The 22,923-nt window shown below is 42.5% G+C and overlaps 1 protein-coding gene across 2 annotated transcripts in view; it reads right to left on the minus strand.

Annotated features, from left to right (window-relative positions):
- LOC134351744 (A disintegrin and metalloproteinase with thrombospondin motifs 20-like) overlaps positions 1-22,923 on the minus strand; it is a 697,549-nt gene that overhangs the window by 517,689 nt on the left and 156,937 nt on the right. For both annotated transcript variants that reach the window (XM_063058346.1, XM_063058347.1), the window contains exon 4: positions 2,067-2,335. In XM_063058346.1, the coding sequence (XP_062914416.1) occupies positions 2,067-2,335 (269 nt within the window). The remainder of the gene's footprint in view (positions 1-2,066; positions 2,336-22,923) is intronic.

Consider the following 22,923-nt stretch of genomic DNA (forward strand, 5'->3'; position numbering starts at 1 on the left):
TATTCTCTGGCATTCAAGAGAATAAGAGGGGATCTCATAGAAACATTCCAAGTGTTAAAAAGCCTGAACAGATTAGAAATGGCAAAGTTATTTCCCATGGTAGGGGAGTCTAGGACAAGAGTACACAACTTCAGGATTGAAGGACGTCCATTTAGAACAGAGGTGCGGAGAAATTACTTTAATCAGAGGGTGGTAAATCTGTGGAATTTTTTGCCATGAGCAGCAGTGGTAGCCAAGTCATTAGGTGTATTTAAGGCAGAGATAGATAGGTTCTTGATTAGCCAGGGCATCAGAGGGTATGGGGAGAAGGCAGGGGAGTGGGGATGACTAGATGAATTGGATCAACCCATGATTGAATGGTGGAGCAGACTCAATGGGTTGAATGGCCTACTTCTGCTCCTAAATCTTATAGTCTTATGGTCTTATTTAATAACTCACTACATCTTCCAACAATATCACACAAGTTCTTGACACCATAGAAAGCATCTTAGCTGAATGCATCATGGGTTGGTATGACAACTGCTCTGCATGTAACAGCAAGAAACTGCAGAGCGTTATAGCAGACATCCCACCTCTCCCGGAACTTCCGGGAGTCTCCCGCATATTAATAGTGGCTCTCTGATGCCCGCAAATTATATATAATATCACGGAAATAATTTTTTTTTAGAGCGAGCAAGAGAGAAAGCAAGCAAGAGAGCGAGAGAGAGCAAGCGAGTGAGAGAGGGAGAGAGAGCGAAAGCAAGCAAGAGAGGGAGAGAGAGCGAGCAAGAGAGGGAGAGAGAGCGAGCGAGAGCGCTTGAGAGCGCGCCATTGCAGAATGTTCCAAAAAAATATAAAACGTGCGTCACTAAAGTGTACCCCTGCCTAATAGGGGTCAAAATAATGACAGTGTTGCTCGCTGCACTGTTTGCAACAGTGACTTTTCTATTGCCCATGGTGGGTTAAGACTGTAAAAGACATGTTGAGGTGAGTTTAACAGGTGTCATTCGTTCATTAGCGTAGCTAACGTTATTTAAACTAAATTTAGCTGGCCAGCTGCTAAGGAGCTACTCTATTGCAGACATCCCACCTGTCCCGGAAGTCTCCAGCAAATTGATGGTGCTACCTCCCTGAAGTGAGTTTTTGCAGGGCGGGATGTCTGTTATAGACACAGCTCAGTACCAGCTACCACTCTATGGTCTCTGTCTACATTTCTCACCACCTCAGTAAAGCAGCCGACATAGTCAAATATCCCACCCACCCTGGACATTCTCTTTTCATCCCTCTCTCCATTGAGATACAAAAGCCAAAAGTGTGTACCGCCAAGCTCAGAAACAGTTTCTACCCCACTGGTTTAAGACTACTGAATGATTCCTTAGTTTCAATGAGATGTTCTCTTGACCTCACAATCTACCTCATTGTGACCTTGCACCTTATTTGTCTGTACTGCACTTTCTCTGTAACTGTTACACTTCATTCTGCTTTGTTATTGTTTTATCTTGTTCTGTCTCAATGCAGTGTGTAATGAATTGATCTGAATGAACAGTATGCAAGACAAACCTTTCACTGTTTCATGGTGCATGTGACAATATAAACGAACTTCAATTCCAATCACAAATTTGGTGAAGTATTTGACCATGTACAGAACTCAGATCCAAGCACTCACATACAGTAATGACAGGAATTCCACTTCATCCTTACAAACCAACTCAAGGCATTTGTAGGGCATTCTACGGGTCAGCAACTCAAAAGTTAACCCAGGTATACACCATTACATGTGGAAGCTTTAATTTCAGCAGTAGTTTTGTTTGATATACAGTACGTCTGTTTTACACAATATTCAGGGAAATAACTGCATTATTGCTACGTTTGGTGATATTGTGGTGGACAATGGGAGAGGGAAGTTCATCAGGAGGAAGGGTTTGAGTGAAAGAGTGGGGAGGAGGCAAGGTAAAAGAAGGGAATGGAGAAAGGAATGGGAAAATCAGCAGTTACAAACAAAACACTGGTATAAATCACATCATTTCACTTCACTATTTCTCCCACATTGACACAACACACAAAGTCAATTGTTGAGGCTTACTTACTATTGACATAAGTGTTAGAATGTAGTGCTGTAAATTCCTCCCGTGATGATAGACCATTTTGCTGTCAGCGGTGACCATGACCTCCACAAATCTTGGATAAGACAAAAAGCGCTTTTGCCGTATATGATGCTGTGTTTTGTTGCCCACTTCAGGTTCCATGGTTGGTAAACGTGTCGGTTTAATTACCTTTTGTAAACTAGTGAGGTGTTCTCTGATACTGCCAGCATTGTGCATCTTTAAGTGTTTTTTCCTCGTTTTATGATTCTGATCTGCAAGATGGACAAAAACAGGCAAAGTTAAGCAATGGGATACTGCTTGGCATTCATATCATGGTCCTTCTGACATGGAGGGCTGTGATTTTTGCCACAACTGCTCCATGTCAGGTTTCTGCCCTCAAGACCCCACAAAGAATCTGATTATTCACTTGTTTTTTTGAACTATCTTTCAAATACATTCTTTTTTTCATTCAGTCTCCTGTTTGCTGATCAGTTATCTCCTAGCTATCAATCAGCTGATTGGTTGCCATTTCGGAAACTCGATTGTGATGTTTGCACGTAGTTCACCACACAACCAATCAGTGAAGAGATTTACTCTCCACATCATAATTGGGTTTCAGAAGTGGTGACTAATCAACTGATTGATAAGTATATAAAGGCCAAGAATTCAGAAGAGGAGAAGAAGAAGAAGAAGAAGAAGAAGAAGAAGAAGAAGAAGAAGAAGAAGAAGAAGAAGAAGAAGACGACACACCACCATCAACAGCGCACTGACGATGTCTCCTCGTCTGGTGATGAAACGTTTGTAAGTAAATTGCCAAGATCGGAGAACCATTATAGGTCATGATATGAAAACATAATTTTTAATTCCATGAACTAATTCATCCTGGATATAATCAGTATTCAGGGCAAGAAAAGAATTCCCAACAGTTTTTAAATGTCTTTGATTTCAAAACTATTCAAATAAATTTAAATAACCTCATAAAATTAAATTGAACTGAAAGCTGACGAAAGCATCAGCATGAAAATATACAACAGGACTTCAGAATCAATGTCAGAATCAGGAGTAGTATCACTCTCATATGTCGTGAGACGTGTTGTTTTATGGTAGCATTGCAGTGCAAGACAAATTTACAATAAGTTACAAAATCAAAGTGCAGAAGATAAATAATGAGGTACAGTTCATGGGGACATGCACTGTTCAGATATCTGATGGTGGAGGGAAGGAAGTTGTTCCAAAAATGTTGAGCTTTGGTCTTCAGGCTCCCTTATCGGCCCTCCTGACTGTCTTCATGAGAAGAAGACATATTCCATGTGATGGATGCTGCCTTCTCGAAGCTGCTCCTTTTTCAGCCAACCCTGGCATGAATACAGATGTCAGTGGTTCAGTTCAAATCGATGGGTGACAGACAGCTAGTTTCTCCATTGACTGGAGTCAGGCAGGGTTGTCCACACTCTCATCTTGTTAGTGCGCTCCGTAGAATCCACTGGGAAGGACAAATGCCTAAGAGGGCTTTTGTTGTCAGGCAGTGGAGGCACCTAGGTCACAACTATGTCATGGTCTCTGCTCAGATTCACAGTCATTTTGCAGACTGATCAGCACATGAGAGCATTTTGAATTGACATCTGGGGACATGGTCAACTGCAGAAAGAGCGAGACGATGTTCTTCAATAACTGTCCCAGCCAACTCAATGTTCCCTTCACCATCAGACCCGACTTCTTGAAAATATTGGAGATCTAGGTCAGAGGGACCAAGGTATACTATAAGAATTGAGGATTGGGCAGGTCCAACAAAAAGTGGTACTGTGGAAGTGATCTTTTCTGTAATTGGGAAGAACCAGGTTATCTCAGAGCTGCTATCCTAGTTGCAGGCGTAACCAGTCCCTTGCTCCTCCCCCTTGGAAATCACCCAGGCTGTCTTCCCACTCACCTAGTGATCTGCTCAGATCCATGGTCAGTGGTCAGATTGACAAGCATCTGAAAACAGTTTCAGCTGGCCTTGAGATATTAGTCAAAGTAAACTGCAGGAAAAGTGAGGTTATGCTCCTTGGCAACTGACCGATGGTGCTACAGATCTGGTTCAGAGAAGTCCACACTGTAACAATACAGCTCTATAAAACCCTGGTTAGATCACACTTGAAGTATTATATACAGTTTTTCTTGCCTCATTATGGAAACAATGTAGAAGTTTTCGAGAGGGTGCGGAGGAGATTTACCAGGATTCTTCCTGGATTAGAGAGCATGTCTTAGGAGGAAAGGTTTAGCAAGCTTTGGCTTTTCTTTTTGGAGTGGAGGAGGATGAGCAATCATTTGATAGAGGTGTATAAGATGGTAAGAGCCATAAGTAGACAGCCAGCACCTTTTTCCCAGCTTGGCAATGACTAATGTAAAAGGATAGACCTTTAAGATGGGTGAAGGAAGTTGAGAGGAAATATCAGAAGTAGTATTTTACATAGGAAATGGTAAGTGTGTGAATCAAGCTCCTAGTGTGTTGGTGAGGCTGATAGATTAGGGACATTTAAGAGAATCTTAGATAGGCACATGAATGATAGAGAAATAGAGGGTTACGGTCTATGGAAGATGAAAAGTTCAGATTGATTGCGAAGTAGGTTAAAAGGTTACTAAAACATCATGGGCTGAAGGGCCCATACGGTGTGGTACTGTTCAATGTTCTATGTTTGTACAGCAAAAACCATCTGGAGTGGATAGGCAACATCTGGAAAAAGCTGGGACTATGGGGACAGCATTCTCTTGCCATGGTGGGCAGGGAATCTGCTCATGAGGTGCAAGGTGCTTTCAATGCTGCTGTAACCCCACAGTAGGCTGCTGCACTGTGGCCTCCGGATCCATCTTCGGTTCACCTGGAGAACAGAGGTGGAGCATGTCCCATAGGTCCCCAGAGAAAGAGGACAAATGCACCTAACCCTAACGCTTGACCTTATGGCCTCCTTGTGTGTGGCTGGATCAGGCAATTTGTAGAACTGAACTATACATACCCAAGTCTTGGAGACTCGCTCCATATCTAGTGCTGCAGAAGGATGGGCCTAGCCTTGTTAATGCACGATGTTCCACTCAGTCAGACTTTGCTGCACTACCTATCATTTGTGACTTGGATCTCATGGCCTTTTGGACCAATTTTCCATCTAGGACACCACCAATGGCCTTACTCCATGTCGATTAAATCAACTGCACTCCCCGTGTCAGCACGTTAGATTATCTCATTGAAAAATTCTGCCAAATTAGGCAGGATCTCCCCCTAATGTTCTTTGATCACCCCCTACCACTGAAAGTGCAGATCAGTCCTGCTCCACGGAATATTTGCCCAGTAATTCTCCATCAGCTGAGATTGGATTGATAGGCCTGTGATCACCCTGCTGCCCTTCTTTAATAAAGGTACCACATTTGTTGTTCTCTCACTGGTTGCCAGGGAAAATTTAAGAATCACTCTCATGACCATGACAGTATCCAGATACTGTATCTGCCAAATCAGCCTGAGGTACATTTTTTATTCAATTCTATGGAGACACCTAATGTAGTCAAACAATCATAGAGCACTACAACACAGAAACAAGCCCTTCAGCCCATCTAGCCTGTGCCGAACTATTCCGTCTAGTCCCATTGACCTGCACCTGCACCACAGCTCTTTACATGTCTTCCTATCCATGTATTTATCCAAACCTCATCCTGTTCTATCTACAATGAATTCTTCAACTACTATGTCTTTCTTATTAATAAATAGAGATGAGAAGAATTCATTGAAGACTTGGTATGGTTATAAATAGACTACGTTGGTCTTAAATTCATGAATACAAATGAGAAGTATCCATTGATGAAAGCCATATTCATTATAAATAAGTTCAAAGTAAATTTATTATCCAAGTATATATATGTCAGCAAATACTACCCTCAGAATAAAAGGAAACACAATGAAAAACTCCACAACAAAGATGGGCAAACTAATGTACAAAAGACAATAAACTGTGCAACTATAAAAAGAGACAAACAGAACCCAGAATGAGGGTGTGGTGTGGATGGTGGGCGGGGGGGGGGGGCCCATGATGATGGATGCTGTTGTCCTGTAACAGCACTCCTTATAGATGTGCTCAATGGTGGCCCTACTCTTTCCCTGGTCACCCACTTACCCTCCAAAGATATTAAATTCTTTTGGATTTTTCTTGATGTACTATCCTGCATTCCTCTTGAAGTATCCCCCTACACCTGAAGCTCCTCCCTTTCTTCAGTGACCACCATACGGCAACTGCTCTGCCCATAACCACAGAAAAATTGCAGAGTGTTGTGGATACAGGCCGGTCTACTGCAAAAGCCAGCTCCAGTCCATTGTCTCTGTTCGTAGCTTCTGCCTCCTCGGGAAAGCATTATCAATATTATCAGAAACCCTTCCCACACTGGACATTCTTGCTTTCTAATGAAATGGACTGATGAACTTGCAATCTACCTTAGTATGGCCTTTCACCTTGTCTTCCTGCACAGTGCTTTCCTTGTAACTATAACATTTTATTCTACATCCTGTTTTTGTTTCCCCTTGGACGACCTCAATGCGCTGTTGTAATGAAATAATCTGCACAGATGCTATGGAAAGCAATGTTTTTCCACTGTACCTCGATGCACCATAGAAAACATCCTATCTGGATGCATCACAGCTTGGTATGGCAACTGCTCTGCCCATGACTGCAGGAAAAAAACAGCAGAGACGTGTGTACACAGCTCAACACATAACAGAAACCAACCACCACCCCCCGCCCCAGATTGTCTACACTTCTTACTGCCATGGCAAAGCAGCTAACATAACCAAAGATCCTATCTGAACCCTCTCTTCAGGCAGAAAATACAAGAACTTGAAGACAAATACCACCAGGCTCAAGGATAAATTCTGTCTATTGTAATAAGACTCTTGAATGGAACTCCTTAATGATAAAGATGAACTCTTAATCTCTTAATCATTCACACTACATCTTGTGCCCCTTGCACCTGTTGGCACTGCACTTCCCTTGTAAATGTAACACATTATCCAGCCCTGTTATTTCATTTTCCCTTGTACTACTTCAGTCTACTTGTGGTTGGAATGATCTGTCAAGGTGACATGGTAAACCTCTTTTTCCCTTATTAGGGAGAGATCGAGCCTGTGGTATGTGGAATTACCGGGTGAATGAGTAGGCTTTCAGCTACTGCAAGTCTGTGTCTTTATTGATGCTTTGCTGCACGCTTGAGTGTTCGGTGGGGGGGGGGGGCGCCGATGCTTTTTTTTTGCTGGTGGGTGGGGGGGAATCATTGCCTTGCTGCTGCTTATGTGTGGGTGGGGGAGCTGGGGGGGGTACTTTGGGGTTCTAAGATTTAACTGTCATTCAATCTTTGGGGCACTCCTCAGTTTTTATGGATGGTTGAGAAGAAAAAGAATTTCAGGATGTATATTGTATACATTTCTCTGACATTAAATGTACCTTTGAAAACAAAGTTTTCACAGCATCGTGGTACATGGGACAACAATAGGCCAATTACCAAGCTGCAAACTCAGCCAGCTGCACCATGGTCACTTGCCTCCTAAGCGTCGAGGACACCTTCAAAAGATAATGCTTCAAAAAGGTGGTATCCATCAGTAAGGAACCCCATCACTCAGAGCATGCCCTCTTCTCACTGCTACCATCAAGGAGAAGGTACAGGAGCCCGAAGACACACTCAATGCTTTAGAAACAGCTTCCTCCCCACCACCATCAGGCACTTGAATAGACAATAAACCTACGTACAATACCTCAGTTTTTTTTCTTTCTTTACTCTCTTTTTGCCTTACTAATTTAATTTATACATATATATCTCTTATTGTAATTTGTAGTTAAAAAATATATGTATTGCCATGTACTGCTGCCTCAAAACAACATATTTCATGACACAAACAACAGGAAATCTGCAGATACTGGAAATTCAAGCAACACACATCAAAGTTGCTGGTGAACGCAGCAGGCCTGGCAGCATCTCTAGGAAGAGGTACAGTTGACCTTTCAGGCCGAGACCCTTCGTCAGGACATATGCCATCGATATTAAACCTGATTCTGATTCTAATACACGCCTTTAAGGCCAGGGCTCCTTTGACTTGCTGTCACTATCTTCCCCCCACCCACTTATGGGAACACTTTGGCTCTAATCTCTCATTATTTCATTTTAATTAGTAGGTGCTTCAAGGTCCTGAAATATGGCGTCAAAATCAGATTCTCACTCTAATTCAGAATTAATTTCCAGAACATTCTCTTCCTTTCCCCAACCTCCTTGAGATGCATAGAGATATTCCGTTGCCTCCAAATTTTGCTCCCGTTTGGCTACAATCCCTAAGCTCCGGGACAATACTGACTATCCGCACCTCAAACAGTTCACCTGGATACACTTTAAAAACAGTAAATGTAGAAATTTCTCAGGACTGTGTCTGAGGCTCAAACATCTTCATCTGTTTCATCAATGACCTATGGTCCATTTGGGGATGTTTCTGATGAGTGCAACTTGTTTAGCTCCATTTGTAAACTCAGAGCGATGAAGCAGTCAACACCTGCATGCATTTGGACCTAAAATGTGTCTGCTCTAGCTGCATCACTGTCTGGTATGGAAGGGCCACTGCACAGAATCAGAAAAAGCTCCAGACGGTTGTAGACTCAGCCAGCTTCAACATGGGCACTAACCTCCCTGCCATCGAGGACAACCTTGAATGTGATGCTTCAAAAATGGGGCATCCATCATTCAGGAGCCACACCACCCAGGATATGCAGTGTGCATCATCAGCAAAGTGCAAGGCAGTTTCACGCCAAAGGTGTTCCAACATTGCACCCCTCAAACTCATGATCTCTACATCAAGTGACAGCAACCTGAGCTTGTTAGATGTTTATTTACTTGTTCTGGACCCAATCCCTGCTAGCCCCTCCCAAACAACAAGCTCCTTCACCAGGATAGTTCACATTACTTAAGGACAATAGGGACAGGTAATCTTGACTGAGAAATAAACAAGGACTATACATCACGATCTGAAAGATAAACACGCCTCTGTTTATATATAATATATGATTTATGATCATGAGATCTTCCCATGCACTTTATAAGCTAGTAAAATATTCTTAATGTCTTATTGTTCTGACATGGAAGTCATTAACTCCTGACGTATTTTCATCAGCTACTTCCCAAACACTCTCTAGAATTCCTTGTTCGTGCCCTGTAAGAGGCACACGTGGTTTCTGAGCAGCTGTACTAAACCGGTGCCAAATTAGATCCTGGCAGCTTCAGTAACACTAAAGGTGAGTTTTGGATCACATATCTTATTAATATACTGATCTCATTAAAATCCACCTCTTCCCTTTCATGTCCTCCATGGTTTTAGGTTTTGTGCATTTCAACACTGCTCTGTAAGTAAGGTTTGAGGGGCAAGGCCTAAAATTCCACACTTGCCGATTGCAGTTTAATCATTTAGGACACTAGCCCATGGAGGGCAGTCAGCTGCATAGAATTTCACAGCTACTGTGCTTGTGCAAACCTGAGGTCTAATACTTAACAATGACACAGAGGGAGACCTCTGAGATCCTCCCTGAGTGCACTGATTCATGAAAGATGTCCCCTAGTACAATAAGGTGGTCTCTTGACCGCATAATCGAATTGCTATGATTTTGCATTTCACAGTTTACCTGAATTGCACTTTCTCTGTAGATGTTTCACTTCATTCTGCGTTGGTATTGTTTTACCTTGTTCTACCTCAATTCACTAGGTAATGATCTGTATGCTTTGCACGTTATCTTGGTACAAATGACAAAAATAAACCTATTCCAATCCCAATACTAGTAAAAGGTACCTGGCTGAGGAGCTGATGCACCAAGGCATAGAATGCTGCAGCCCCAGATGTGTAGAGAGTGGATATGTATGTGATTGTTACACTGATGTGCTGAAGGGTAATGAGAGTCTACATTTCTATGTGGTTTGACTCAATGTTATCACAGAGTCTTCTTCATTATTTGATCTAAATCCTGGAATTCAGTGTCCCATACAGGCCACAGCCATCCAAAGCAGGAGCTCACCTTGGCTTTCTCCGAGGTAATTTGGGATAATCATCAAATATTGACTTTGCCAGGAATGACCATGTTCAAGGGCAGAATTGAACAAAAACTATTTTGAACTTCATGATAGGCGGGAGCTACAGTACTTTTGTACCTTGCCTGGAAGATCATTCTGTGAATGTGAGCTGTACAGGAAGCAGTAGCAGGCCATTTAACCAACCGGACCATCACAGCCAAGTTTAATCCTTCCTTATTGTCCATCCAAGGGAAGGTGATGTTTGATATTTTGAAATAATGCAGAATGCTCGTGATTTTTCCCTTCTCTAATCCTAGGGCATTGGGACTAAGGATAATGTCTTTAACTTTCTGCAACTATGAATGATTAATACAGCATTGGGAAGGAACAAGTCTTCAAGATTCAGATTCAGTTACTTTGAAACGTACAGTGAAATGTGTCATTTGTGTCAATAACCAACAAAGCCAAGGGCACCCCACATGTGTCACCACACATTCTGGCACAATATAGCAGGTTCACGACGTTTGGCAGAACAATGCAGAACACAACAAAACTGAACAAACCAAGCTACAAAGCAACAACAGTAAAGCAAGCCTCATTTCTCCCTCCCTCACACCCATCCATATACACAGACCTCTAATCCCAGGACAGGCTGTCTTCTTCAGCCTCCAGTGGACTAATGGATTCACAGACACTGGGTCCCAACTTCCCCAACGGACTCGCAGAGATCCACAGACTTGAGGCTCCCCCACTGAGCCTTAACTTCTGGAATTTCTTGGCTATGGTTCTGCCTGCTATATTATAATTTCAAGCAAACTCATTTCCAAACTCCTAGACTTAGGACTCAGAAACTCCGTTTGCAACTGAATCCTTGACTTCCTGACCAACAGACCACAATCCTAAGGATAGGCAACAACACCACCGCCATGATTATCCTCAACACTGGTGCCCCACAAGATTGTGTCCTTAGGTTCCTACTACGCCCCTTGCACACTCACAACTCTGCAGTTAGACTCTGCTCTAACTCCATCCACACATATGTAGATGACTCCACTGCAGTGAGCCAGATCTCAAGCAGTGGTGAGTTGGAGTACAGGAAAGGGTTAGAAAGTCTAGGGTTGGTGTCATGACAACAACCTTGATGTCATCAAAACAAAAGAGCTGGTCATCCACCTCATGAAGCAGGGTGGAGCACATGACCCTCTCTGCATCAATGGTGAGAGGTGGCGATGGCTGAGAGCTTCAGTGTAAATATCACCAATAGCTTGTCCTGCTCCGACTATGCACGTATTATGCCAAAAAAGCACACTAGTGCCTCAGGTTTCCACGTTGATCCTTACCAAATTTTACAGATGGACCATAGAAAGCATCCAATTTGAGCTTGGTGTGGTAACTGCACTGTCCAAGACTACAAGTATTTGCAGAATTGCGAACACTGCCTAGCACATCATAAAAGCCATCCTCCCCTCCATGGTCTCTGTCTACACTTCCCAAAGCTTCAGTAAAACAGCCAACATAATGAAAAACCCCACCCTGGTTATTACCTCCCCACCCCACCCCTTAAAACAGGTATACAGCCCCAAGTGCAGTTTCTATCCTGCTGTGAGAATACTCCTGAATGGACCACTTTAACACTAAGGGTGGACCCTTGTTCTCTCATTCTACCTCATCCTGGTGTTTAGATCACATTTGTCTCCTTGAACTTCACTTTCTCTGTATCTATGTTATGCAGTTTGTTATTGCTTTTTTCATTACCTTGATGAAATTATGTCTGGAATGATCTGTATGAATGGCATAAAAATCAAAGGTTTTGCCCATATATCAGTACATTTGCCAATACTATACTGGTTACTAAAACTGCTTAGTTGATATCGTACCTTTAAAGGGCCAAATTTAATAAGTTATCAGACTGATATTTGTCATACTGTCTCTTAAAACTATTTAGAACATGCTAGTGGTAAGTAGTGGTATAGTATTGCTAAGCAGGGTCCCAGTGCAAGGTATGATATACTGTTTAGACAATTTAAATTCCAACCCAGATTGGAAGTGAGAGCTGATTTCGCTTGCTCTCCACAATCTTCACTCCTCTCTCCAGGGCGCTGGAACCTTTTGCAGTACGTTTGTTTGGTCGATTTAAATGCCGGCCCAGGTAGTCTGAAAAGACAGTGTTGGTCGGGACTGGAGCCAATTTTGCTCATTCTCCACGAAGGTCATCTCCATGGGGCTGAGGCTATGAACACTGCCCTGGCTGTGCTGCATGGCCGCTAATGTGATGAACTGATAAGCGAGGCTTTGAGCCTTTGATCTGAGGGTTCAGAGTGTTGTTGCTCACTTCAATTGTTCGCATGATTTATATATTCCCTATCTCTTGCGCATCTCTTGGTCTTTTATTTTAATTTTAATATTTTTTTCTTTAACTGGGTTTTTTCAGGAATCTTGCTGTGGCTATCTGTGAGCAAGCAAATGTCAGGGTTGTCTAAATTATACATTCCATGGTAATAAATGTACTTGAATCTTGAATTAACTTAGCTCCAGTATTCATTGGGGAAAGGTTCTAGGCCCAGTGATCCATTTGACAAATGACTTGCCTTCCTTTAAAAGATCAGAAATGCGGTGCTCACTTTAACATAAATTCAGGCACAGTATATATTTAGGTGGTTCTAAGGAGAAATTGGGGATGATTTTAAATGAGTTAGGACAATTAAAGATGTATGAAGAGAGCAAAATCCTCAAAGCTTTTGCAGGGGCTTAGAACTCAGACCACAAACATCCAATCCTGAGACTGATTGGAATAGACCAAGAACTCTCAGAAAAAATTTAGAGGAAGATGCCTGCTTCAGCTTGGAGACAAAAACAGCCAGCAGTTCAATGCCTAATATGGACAATGAGATGTACAAAGAGATGAACACCACACTGGCACTGGTCACTTACTAAATGGGACAGCTAAAAAGCCAATTTGCTCTGATACTGTAGAAGTCTACCAGTTTCATAACTTCTCCTTCCTTCGAAGCACCATTTCCCCATTTGCAAGGTACTCATTCGGACCTTAACTGAGCCCTCAGCACCCATGTGCAAGTTCCTATTTTTGCTTTTCATCAATCCTATCCTTGTATAATAGATATGCTTTTGGCATATTTTTGGATTCTTGATTATGTTGGCAGCCGATCTATCCTCATGGACTCTGTTTTCCTCTCTTATTTTAGTTTTCAATTCCCTTCCAATTCTGTAGCCCTTGCCCATCAACACAGATATACAGCTGTGTGGCTCAGTGTTTGCCCTACAAATGGTTTGAATTAAGTGCAAGGGTCAGCCAGCTCAAGAGCAAAGTGACCTGTCTTTGAAGAACAGCTGTAATGATTCAGCCAGGTAATATTATAATTAAAGCCGAACTTCTGGCAGCTAAATGAAATTGACAGACTGAGTGTTTTTAATTCATGAGAGAAAAATGTAAATAGAAGTTTTTGGCTAATTTCGCATACTTTCAATAAGAACAAGTGGATTTACAAATAAATATACAGAAACTTCCTTTTACAAAGTACTTTTAACACAGATAAACCATCCCAGGGGCTTCACATGAACAGTGGTCAAACTAAAAGTTTGGCATAGTTTATCAGATTCAAAGTCAAAGTAAGTTTATTATCAAAGTAAGCATATGTCACTACATACTACTGCAAGCCTCATTTTCTTGCAGGTATTTACAGGAAAACAAAGAAATCCAATGGAATTTATGAAAACTACATGTAAACAAAGACAAACAAACAACCAGTATGCAAAAGAAGACAAACAAATACAGCACTAAAACATATGGTGGTATAAGAACAGGCGACCAATTTTGTTTAAAGATTTAGACAATATCTTATACAGAAGAAAGACTGACAAGTGAGGGGGGATCTATTTATTCAGTCGTTATTCTCTTTGTTAAGAGAATTTGTCAAACAAAATCACAAGCAAGGCAATAAAAGGAATACCGTGCATTTGCCATTTAAGCTTTTTATCCAGAGATATCTAATCTAGAGATTAAATTCTTTCAGCCCATCATCACTGAGTATTTTTTTCATATTTATGGGATCTGAATCTCTGGATTGTGTGTTCACTATTATCAGGCAGTGAACTGGGACTTATTTGCTTAGAGAAAATAAGATGGGGAGTGTGAGAGTGAACTATATAAATAACAGATTAAAAGCTTTTGCTGAAAATTTTAAAAGAAGAAAGCAGCTGAAATAAATGATGCTATTTCAGGGAATGAGACCAAGACATTACTACTGGGGAACAGAGAAGTGATGGGAATTCAAAATACTCGGTTTGGATTGGATTTTATAGTAGACGTCACAGGAAAGTATCCATTTAACAATGGATAATAAAAGAGATTGTAGGGAGGTAGAAAGCTAATATTCAACAAGGTGCACAGCACAAGATAAGATCAAGTTAATATAGTTAATGAGAACTATAAGATTTCTATAATAAACAATAATGCTTCATGAGAAGCTATATAGGCAGGCTAATATAGTTCACAAGAATGATCTTAGGAATTAAAGGGTTAATGTACGTGGAGCGTTTGATTGCTGTATCGCTGATGTGACAAGAATACACATAGATTAAGATGTTAGCTGGCCTGGACTGGCACCAGTGGGATCAGCAGTTGGTCTGCCACCTGTCTTCAGGAGAGAGAGAGATAAGGAAAACAATGGAGCAGCAGTTGGAGATGTTAATGAAGGAAGGAGAGCTGTCAAGAGCGGCTCCCCCTTTGGACCCTGAACTGTTTGAAGTGATGGACAGGCGATACCCCAGCAGGGGGATAAAAAGGGACAGGTTCGCTAAGGCAGGACACACACATGACACCCAAGGTAACAAGACCCTGGAAGCAGTGCGTCTCTCACAAGTCGGTGGGAAGTACCGGGCCATAAACGCATAGGGTGGAAAGGCACGATCGGCGGGAACCTGGTGTGTGTCCACCCTTGCCTGGGTGCCAGGTTCAGCGCAGGGAAACGATCGTATCTGGAAACGGAGGGGGTCACGGTCGGTGACCTCAGATGACATCACAAAGGACTCGCCCGAAAGCTGACTGCGAAGGTCTGTCTGGAAACCTTGAATATTCATTCATTTTGCTCTCTCTCTCCCTCCCCCCCACTGTCCATCGCCACAGCAGTGATTACTGCGAACTGAACTGAACTAAATTGAACTGAACTTTGCGTCACTTTGAAACTGGTCATTTACCCCTAGACAACGATAAAACTTGATTGATCCTGTTAGCTTAATTCTGTGTACATGTATGTTTATCATTGCTGAACTGTTGCATTCATTATCCTTTTGATTAGAGTACTGTGTTGCTTGTTTCTTTAATAAAACTTTCTTAGTTCTAGTAATCCAGACTCCAACTGAGTGATCCATTTCTGCTGGTTTGGCAACCCAGTTACAGGGTACGTAACACTGAACACGCTGGAGTTTAGAAGAATAAAAGGAAGATCTTATTGAACCTTATCAAATATTGAATGACCTAGATAAATTAGACTTGGAGAGGACATTTCCTAAAGTGGGGAAGTCTAAGAGTGGAGGGCAGAACCTCAAAATACAAGAATGTACATTTAGAACAGAGATGATGAGGAATTTCTTTAGCCTGAGGGTGGTAAATCTGTGGAACTCATTGCCATAGGTGGCTGTGGAGGCAATGTGATTGGATATTTAAGGTGGAAATTGATAGTTCTTTGATTAAAAAAACAACAAAGATTACAGGAAAAAGGTAGGAGAATGACGTTGAGACAGAAAATAAATCAGCCATGAGGGAAAAGTGCAGTAAACTTGATGGGCCAAATGGCCTAATTCTGCTCCTATGTCTTATGGTCTCATGGTCGTATATCAGCATGGACAGGGAATTGACCATCTCCGCGGAAATGGAGTTGGGTTAAAACATTTTTGTTTAGTTTGTGCAGTCAGGATCTAGTGAAATGCCACAAGGATTAGCGCTGGAGCTCAAACGTTTACAATCAATGACTTGGGTGAAGGAGCCATGTATACTGTAGACAACTTTGTTGACGCTACAAATTCTGCTGAATTATTAATTTGTGAGGACCAAAAAAGCCTGAAAAAGGATATGAACAGGTCAAGTGATGGAGTATAATGTGGAAACAGTTGACTTTGGAAGGACAAATTAAAAAGCAGATAATTATTTAAATGGAGTGAGATGTCATGGCATGCTGCCACATCTTGAGGGCCTGAGTTAAAGGGTAAGGTTGAACAGGTTAGGGCTTTGTTCCCTGAAGCCTAGGAGAGCGAGGGGAGATTAGATAGAGGTGTACAAGATCATGAGGAGCATAGATAGGGTAAATACAAGCAGGCTTTTTTCCACTGAGGATGGGTGAGACGAGGAGTACAGGTCATAGGTTAAGGGTGAAATGTTAAATGTGGAAGAGCAGCATAAGGGGAACATTCTTCACTCAGCTGGCAATGAGAATGTGAGCTGCCAGCAAAAGTGGTAGGTGGTGATGGGGCGGGGTGGTTCAATTCCAGCACATAAGAGAAGTTTGGATAGGTACATGGAAGGGAAGGATGTGAAGAGCTATGGAACAGCTGTAGGGCAATGGGACTGGGCAGAATAATAACTTGCAGAGGCTAGATGGGCTGAAGGGCCTGCTTCTGTGCTGTAGTGCTTTATGATTCTGCGAACAGATGTTGGGCAATGGAAGGTCCAAGGGCAGGAAACAGAAAGGGATAAAAGGAGATACTGAGTGTCATTTGACAAAATTATTGCAAGAATTATGGAAATTAAGCTGGGAAATATTGATGCAGTTGCTCATGGTGCTGGTGAAACTTACATCCAGCTTTGGTCTCTATACTGAAGGATGTGTGCACTCTGGATGAAGAACAGGTGAGATCCAAAATGTTGATTCCTGGATAAGGGAATGTTGGGCAGTTTGAGCCTGGACTCACTGGAGATTAGAAGAGGGAGTGGCAAAAGATTCTGGCATGTTGATTGCTGAGAGAGTGTGTCCCCAAATGGAAAATTTTATAACTGGGGGCAAAGTTTCTGAATAACAGAGTGGCCATAAGTTTCTTCTCTCAGACACTCATGGATCTTTGGAATTCTGAATGCAGGGGTTCATGGGTGAGGAGTCATGGAGTGTACTCAGAGAGAGAAAGACATTTAATTTACAAGAGTTTCAAGGGGTATGTGGAGAGAACAAGAGGGAGTGTTCAAAACTGAAAATTCGAAGTTGAGTTTATTGTCTCATGCACAAGTACATGTATGCACAGGTGCAATGAAAAACAACCGCAGCAGCATTACAAGTGGGTTAGCATTATATAAACAGCATTCTTAAGAAAAACATAAATTAAACAGAGATTATACACAATTTTACAAGAAAGAATACAATTACTAGAACACAGTCAGAACAAAATGAAGGACCATTTTAGTACCAACTAATCAAAGTGGTTTATCATGTTGCTAAACTGTGGAAAATAGGGTTAAGACCTTAAGACATAGGAGCAGAAATAGGCCATTCAGCCGATCGAGTCCGCCATTTGAATATGGCTGATCTATTTCCCTTTCAACCCCATTCTTCTGTTTTCTCCCCATAAATTTTCATGCCCTGATATCAAAAATTTATCTACCTCTGCCTTAAATACTTCCTATGACCTGGCCACCACAGCTGCCTATGCCAACAAATTCCACAGATTCACCTCCCTCTGGTTAAAAAAATTCCTCATCATCACCATTCTAAATGGATATTCCTCTATTCTGAGATTGTGCCCTTTGGTCCTAACTCCCCCACTATAAGAAACATCCTCTCCGCATCCACTCTGTCTAGGCCTATCAACATTCAATAAGTTTCAATAAGACCCCCCCCCATTCTTCCAAATTCCATTGAGTACAGGCCTAGAGTCATCAAATGCTCCTCATATGATAAGCATTTCACTCCCAGAATCATTTTCGTGAATCTCCTTTGAACACTCTCCAATGTCAGCACATCCTTTCGAAGATAAGGGGCCCAAAACTGCTCGCAATATTCCAAGTGAGGCCTCACCAGTGCATTACAAAGCCTCAGCATTACATTCTTGTTTGTATATTACAGTTCTCTCAAAATGAATGCTAACGTTGCATTTGCCTTCCTCACCAGTAACTCAATCTGCAAGTTAACCTTTAGGGAACCCTACACAAGGACTCTCAAATCTCTTTGCACTTGGATTTTTGAATTTTCTCCCCATTTAGAGAACTGTTTTGCTTTTATATTTTTTTTTACCAAAGTGCATGACTATACACTTCCTGGCATTGCCTTCCATCTGTCACTTCTTTTACCATTGTCCTAATTGTCTCAGTCCTTCTGCTGCTTCCCTGCTTCCTCAGCACTGCCTGCCACTCCACCTGTCTTTGTATCATCCGCACAATGGCCACAAAGCCATTAATTAAGTCATCCAAATCATTGACAACAACGTAAAGAGAATTAATCCCAATGCCAACCATTGCAGAACACTATTCACCAGCAGCCAACCAGTAAAGGCTCCCTTTACTTCCATTCTTTGCCTCCTACCAATCAGCCAAAGCTCTATCCATGTAATAACTTTCCGGTAATACTATGGGCTTGTAGCATATCAAGCAGCTTCATTTGCAGCACCTTCTCAAAGGCCTTCTGAAAATCCAAGTACACTGATTCTCCTTTGTCCACAAAGAATTCCAACAGATTTGTCAGGCAAGGTTTTACCTTAAGGAAACCATGCTGACTTCTGTCTATTTTATCATAGAAACATAGAAACATAGAAAGTAGGTGCAGGAGTAGGCCATTCGGCCCTTCGAGCCTGCACCGCCATTTATTATGATCATGGCTGATCATCCAACTCAGAACCCCGCCCCAGCCTTCCCTCCATACCCCCTGACCCCCGTAGCCACAAGGGCCATATCTAACTCCCTCTTAAACATAGCCAATGAACTGGCCTCAACAGTTTGCTGTGGCAGAGAATTCCACAGATTCACCACTCTCTGTGTGAAGAAGTTTTTCCTAATCTCAGTCCTAAAAGGCTTCCCCTCTATCCTCAAACTGTGACCCCTCGTTCTGGACTTCCCCAACATCGGGAACAATCTTCCTGCATCTAGCCTGTCCAATCCCTTTAGGCTCTTATATGTTTCAATCAGATCCCCCCTCAATCTTCTAAATTCCAACGAGTACAAGCCCAGTTCATCCAGTCTTTCTTCATATGAAAGTCCTGCCATCCCAGGAATCAATCTGGTGAACCTTCTTTGTACTCCCTCTATGGCAAAGATGTCTTTCCTCAGATTAGGGGACCAAAACTGCACACAGTACTCCAGGTGTGGTCTCACCAAGGCCTTGTACAACTGCAGCAGTACCTCCCTGCTCCTGTACTCGAATCCTCTCGCTATAAATGCCAGCATACCATTCGCCTTTTTCACCGCCTGCTGTACCTGCATGCCCACTTTCAATGACTGGTGTATAATGACACCCAGGTCTCGTTGCACCTCCCCTTTTCCTAATCGGCCACCATTCAGATAATAATCTGTTTTCCTATTTTTGCCACCAAAGTGGATAACTTCACATTTATCCACATTAAATTGCATCTGCCATGAGTTTGCCCACTCACCCAACCTATCCAAGTCACCCTGCATCCTCTTAGCATCCTCCTCACTGCTAACACTGCCACCCAGCTTCGTGTCATCCGCAAACTTGGAGATGCTGCATTTAATTCCCTCATCCAAGTCATTAATATATATTGTAAACAACTGGGGTCCCAGCACTGAGCCTTGCGGTACCCCACTAGTCACCGCCCGCCATTCTGAAAAGGTCCCGTTTATTCCCACTCTTTGCTTCCTGTCTGCTAACCAATTCTCCACCCACACCAATACCTTACCCTCAATACCATGTGCTTTAAGTTTGCACACTAATCTCCTGTGTGGGACCTTGTCAAAAGCCTTTTGAAAATCCAAATATACCACATCCACTGGTTCTCCCCTATCCACTCTACTAGTTACATCCTCAAAAAATTCTGTGAGATTCGTCAGACATGATTTTCCTTTCACAAATCCATGCTGACTTTGTCCGATCATTTCACCGCTTTCCAAATGTGCTGTTATCACATCCTTGATAACTGACTCCAGCAGTTTCCCCACCACCGACGTTAGGCTAACCGGTCTATAATTCCCTGGTTTCTCTCTCCCTCCTTTTTTAAAAAGTGGGGTTACATTAGCCACCCTCCAATCCTCAGGAACTCGTCCAGAATCTAACGAGTTTTGAAAAATTATCACTAATGCATCCACTATTTCTTGGGCTACTTCCTTAAGCACTCTAGGATGCAGACCATCTGGCCCTGGGGATTTATCTGCCTTCAATCCCTTCAATTTACCTAACACCACTTCCCTACTAACATGTATTTCACTCAGTTCCTCCATCTCACTGGACCCTCTGTCCCTTACTATTTCTGGAAGATTATTTATGTCCTCCTTAGTGAAGACAGAACCATGTGCTTCCAAGTACCCTGAAACCTCATGCTAAACAATTGCCTCCAATATTTTCCCAGCCACTGAGGTCAGGCTGACCGGCCTATAAGTTCCTTCCTTCTGCCTCCTTCCCTTCTTGAAGAGTGGAGTAAAATTTGAAATTTTCCAGTCCTCCAGAACTATGCAAAAATCTAGTGATTCTTGAAAGATCATTACTAAAGCCTCCACTTTTCAGCTACTTCTTTCAGAACTCTGTGGTGTAGTCCACCTGGTCCAAGTAACGTATCCAGCTTTAGAACTCAAGGCTTCCTAAGCAGCTTCCCCCTAACTATGTTGGTTGCTTCAAGAGCTGCCCACTTGAAGGGAAGCAGTCGTTCTTGAAGCTGCTGGTGTGCAACTTTAGTTCTTTTGTGAACCAGGGTTGGTTCAACCATGCAACACACACAAAATGCTGAAGGAACTCAGCAGGCCAGGCAGCATCTATTGGAAAGTGTGTAGTCAACGTATAGTCTAGGGTAATTTCCCATCTTCATTCTATTTTCAGAACGTAGCCCTGACTAAAGTGATGGTTGCTTTTTGCTTAGTTTATGCCCCACTAAAATCACCAGTTAGGAATTTCCCCCCTCAGTGTACATTTGCCAAATATCACCGGAAGCATTGTTTACAGAACATTACAACAGGAGGAAGCCAGTCAGCTCTTCAGGCCTGCCCCTGAGGAAGGGTCTGGGCCTGAAGAATCGACTGTACTCTTTTCCAGAGATGCTGCCTGGTCTGCTGAGTTCCTTCAGCATTTTGTGTGTGTTGCTGGATTTCCAGCAGCCTGAGATCATCTCTTGCTTGTGATTGGTTCAACCATGATTTTATTGGATGCGGGAGCAGGCCTGAGGCTATGTTCTGTCAACAGTCTTTTTGGTGTACACTGAGGGGTGAGATTCCTAACTGCTAATTTTAGTGGTGAAAAAAACTAAGCAAAAAGCAAACCATCACTTTAGTCTCAGTACTACATTTTGAAAATGAAACTACCCTGGAATACAGTCCAAACTAAAGAGTGAAATGGAAAAAGGTGTAGAGTGTAAATCAAGCCAGTCCATTAGTGCAGACTGAGACAGTTTAGGGACCACGGAAAAGGCTGGAGGGTCAGCTGCATTTACCTCAATGCAGAGAGCCTCACAGATAAGTCATCTGGAAATGGTCATTAAGGGAAGGGCAGAACTAGCAGTTAAATACTCCACGGCAGCACATCACAAAACATTGTAGAAACTCAGCAGGTCAGACAGCAACTGTGAAGAGAAATAAACATTGGGCATTACAGTCCAAGATCGTTTCTCAGGACTAGAGAGAAAATGGGAAGTAGCTACAATACGGATGTATGGGAGGCGAAGGAATACAAGCTGGCAGGCAATAGGTGAGAACAGGTGCGAGGGAGGGTGGTGGATGTCTGGGCTGTTGAAGTGAAAAACTGAGAGGTGATAGGTGGGAAAGGTAAAGGACTGAAAAGAAGGAACCTGATAGAAGAGGAGAGTGGACTATAGGAAAAAGGAAAGGAGGAGGGCCACCAGTGGGGTGCAGGTGAGAAGAAAAGGGGTCAGACCAGAGTTAAAATGGGAATGGAATAAGAAAGAAGCTGGAGAGGCAGAAATTACTGGAAGTTGGAGAAATTGATGTTCATGTCAACAAGATGGAGGCTACCCAGACGTGATGTTGCTCCTCCAACCTTAATACTCTGAGGTGCAGAAGTGGGACAGACGGGTGTACAACATAATAGGAGGAGTCACATTACTGATAAGGGAGAATTTAACACCAGGGTCAAGACAAGCTATCCTGGAGTGATCATCCATTGAGACCATAAGAGTAGAATTCAGGAGTAAGGGTGATCAGTTTACTGCTGTAACTCCTGATGAAGTTCAAAGTTCATTTTATTATTAAAGTATGTATGCAGAATACAACTCTGAGATTTGTCTTCTCCAGATAGCCATAAAATACAGAAAACTAGAGAAGTAGCTCTGGTCAAAATGGCACCAGCGAACAACAATACCTTGGGTGATATCTTCCAGATAGTCAATCATTTCAGTTTTTCTATGCTTTCTACTTATTCTTTTTATCTTGATTTTGTTTTTGAAACTGTTGAAGTCTGTGATTTACAGTCTGTAGTTCAATTGAGTGAGTTGGCACTCTGCTGTCCCTGCGAAAACGCCAGGAGAGAAATGCAAGCACGATCTACCGCAAGGAGAAGCTTAGAGACGAAACAAGGAGCCACGATCGACTACACTTCTCACCGATTAAAGCACTGAGGAAGATTGAAATGTCAAAGCAAATGGGGAGGAGAGAGAGCGGTTCTCAGAGAGGCCGCTGGTTCATGTTGTTGTCCTC

This window comes from Mobula hypostoma, chromosome 9 (genome assembly GCF_963921235.1).
Source record: "Mobula hypostoma chromosome 9, sMobHyp1.1, whole genome shotgun sequence".
NCBI lineage: Eukaryota > Metazoa > Chordata > Chondrichthyes > Myliobatiformes > Myliobatidae > Mobula > Mobula hypostoma.